The 3,059-nt window shown below is 37.2% G+C and overlaps 1 protein-coding gene across 1 annotated transcript; it reads right to left on the minus strand.

Annotated features, from left to right (window-relative positions):
- Positions 1-401: 401 nt before the first annotated feature.
- On the minus strand, positions 402-2,728 carry LOC134651737 (uncharacterized). Its single transcript, XM_063507198.1, has 3 exons — positions 2,684-2,728; positions 2,398-2,560; positions 402-1,672 (listed from the first exon to the last, which is right to left on the minus strand). Exons 2-3 carry the CDS (start codon positions 2,555-2,557, stop codon positions 402-404), a joined length of 1,431 nt encoding a protein of 476 aa, XP_063363268.1. The 5' UTR covers positions 2,558-2,560; positions 2,684-2,728.
- Between the last annotated feature and the right edge of the window lie 331 nt (positions 2,729-3,059).

Consider the following 3,059-nt stretch of genomic DNA (forward strand, 5'->3'; position numbering starts at 1 on the left):
ACGCTCCCTTATAGGCAGTTATCTTCACTCGCTGTCATTCTCTTTCTTATCAAAGCAGTTTTAGTCCGTTAAATTACAACCAAGTCACCATGTCAATCATACTCATATCTAGGTATGTCAGTTGATGTTTTATTTTTCTAGAATTCCATAAATAGGTACAATAAGAATTAAGAATAATAATCAATTTTATTATCAATAAAACACATACTTAGCAGAATATGTCAGGGGTATCCGCAATAGGCTACGCCTGTATCGCGGGGAATCAGTTACAGTTAAACATTATTGAGCTAGTTACACAATAAAGTAAGTATTGAAATAACAAACTTATTAAAATGAAGTAGGTACTTAAAGTAAGAAAAACAATCAAAGAGAATTTGAAATAGCGGCGGAAGAGTAAATTATTAAGGGAGTAGAACTACACTAGAGGAGGCATTTCTAGAACTTGTCTCGCGTCGCGTTTTTGATGATGATCTTCGTTTCTTTTTGAAAGACCAAGCTTCATTATTAAGTGTAACTAAACACATCTCTATCTTGCTGTACTCCTCGCAGCTAACTGGCAAATTGTTTCCCTCTATAACAATCCTCAGTAAACCAGTGCGTCTTAGAGTTCTGTCTTGATCTTTTTGATATATTAACACATCGATAATCTTTGACAAAATTGTATAATCCAAACAGTTGTATCCGAGGTTCAACGAACACAAAGTTAAGTTCCCAATGGAAAAACTACGACCGTTCTTAAAAACGAGATTTGAAGGGTCAGAAAAATCTTCCGACACTACTTTTTTGTCAGAATCAGTTAAATTCACAAATGTCTTTGAATCAAATGAAGAATTTTTCTGTGGAGATTTTTCGTCTTTATTCTTCCCATTTTCAATGCTCAAATTTGTACAGGTACTTGTTGGAAATTTTGGTATCGCTGTTTTCTTACTATAAAAGTCTCGTCTCCTACGAATCCTTTCCTTAATTTCATCCGTAGAGAGAGGGAATTCTGATAAAGGCTCTAAAAGATATCCAGCACCCACACTTGTAATGCTATTGCCACATAGATTCAAATGCATAACATAACGATTGGTTCTCAGTGAATGTCCTAACGCCTGAGCGCCTATATTGGTAATTAAATTACAAGACAAGTTGAGAATACGAAGGTTTCTAGAAGCGGGACCATTATATTCCAGGCGTTCAGCTATTTTCTTGCACACAATATCATTGATTTTGCACTTACTTAAAGAAAGGCATCTTAGTGCCAAAGCTTGGTCCAATAAAACATAGTAAGTCCCTTGGGGCACAAAGGTATTATCAAGGCATATATCCGTTAAATTTGAAAATTGCATCATTTTCACGATTTCAACAATGACTCCGTGATCTAGACCTTTTCCTTTACAGATCAATTTATTGAGCCGGGTGTGATACGGAAGAGAGAGTGAGATGACATCAGTTAGCTTTCGATTTATCGGAAAAGGACAGCCGTCAATAGCAATTTCTACCGCATGGCCGGCTCGGCTGTAAACTATCGTTAGTTGAATGGCGTTTTCTGTATCAATAAGGCATGTGTTGGTAGGTACCGTTGTTGCTAGTGTAGGATAAGATTCTGTTCGCCGAACAGACACGGTTGATACCCGAGAAACGCGTGAACTACTCATGAATCTGCTGTTGCGACCTCGAGGGAATTCCTCTGAAAAATTAAATATGTACCTACATTATAGTGCATATTTTTTCAATAGGCTCTGAGGCCGTTCTGGCCGTAGGGCTATTTCCCCGTAAATTTTATAAAAGCAAGTTGCTGACGCAAGAAGAGGTGTACTACTTGTAGGACGCACTGTCACCAAATGGGAAGGCACCCATGGTAAACACGCCATATGGTCTTGCTAGTGGTTATTTTGGTAGACTACCCTTATCCAACGAGTTTTTTTTTAGTTAAGTACTTAAGTACTTATTTTAGGGTTCCGCACCTCAACAGGAAAAAAACGGAACCCTTAATAGGATCTCTTGTGCGTCTGTCTCTCTGTCTGTCCCTTTATCTCCGAAACTACTCTAAAAATAGACACACATCATCTAAAATTTTGAAAAAAATACACATAATAGTTCTTTACCTATAGATGACAGGAAAACCAATAAGAAATGTGCAGTCAAGCGTGAGTCGGACTTATTGTACGGAACCCTTGGAACGCGAGTCCGACTCGCACTTGGGCGGTTTTTATTTTGTTTCATAGATGCACTTATATATCCAAAATAATATTAATCATGTACCTAGTTAACATGGAGTTCTAGGGTGGTGCAAAAAATAGGATTGGCACCGATCACCGTAAGAAGGGTAGGAGGGGGCTGCGCCTATGTATAAAGTATTGAGTCCCATTCTCTTGAGAGAAAAGTTTCAGTAACATGCATTAACATACTCACCTTGCAGCACTCTTTTAATGACCACCGTGTATTCCGACTGAGATTTCTTGAACATCCACGGTATGAAGCGGTCCAGCTCTAAGGGCGTGGGATCCGCTTTCCTGTAAGGACTGGGGCTCCTTGCAGCCGGTGACCTTGATTTTGCCTTACTTTTATCCATTATCTAAAAAAACGTAAACTTATAATTAAGTATTCATTAGGTATAATTAGTCCAGTGGTAGGTAGGTATATGCATGCGGGTAGGATAGGTAACTACAACAATTCTATTAAATTAAACATTACTTACGAAGCTTACGAATTACGCCTTAAAAAAATTATACGAACACGATATTTGTAATAACAGACTCTACACAGCATTTTTCAGTCCATGCCGCATAGTTTTGTTTGAAAATTTAAAATTACAGCAATTGATGTAGGTAGCGCCATCTAGAAAATGATGTTAAAACTATGACGCTGCCAATCCTACTGCAAAACACAATAAAGTTCTCCTTTGGATTTTGTGCTAAATTTGTTACATTAGTATTTAATTTTGTTAATGCATTATTTATGTGTACTTATAATATAATTATAATTATAGTGTAATATTTTATTTCAGCAAGGTAATTCCTAACTTCCCGAGTGGCAAGTCTCGTTATACATGGCAACATCTGTATCGAAAATAT

Source organism: Cydia amplana, chromosome 1 (assembly GCF_948474715.1).
Source record: "Cydia amplana chromosome 1, ilCydAmpl1.1, whole genome shotgun sequence".
Taxonomy (NCBI): Eukaryota; Metazoa; Arthropoda; class Insecta; order Lepidoptera; family Tortricidae; genus Cydia; species Cydia amplana.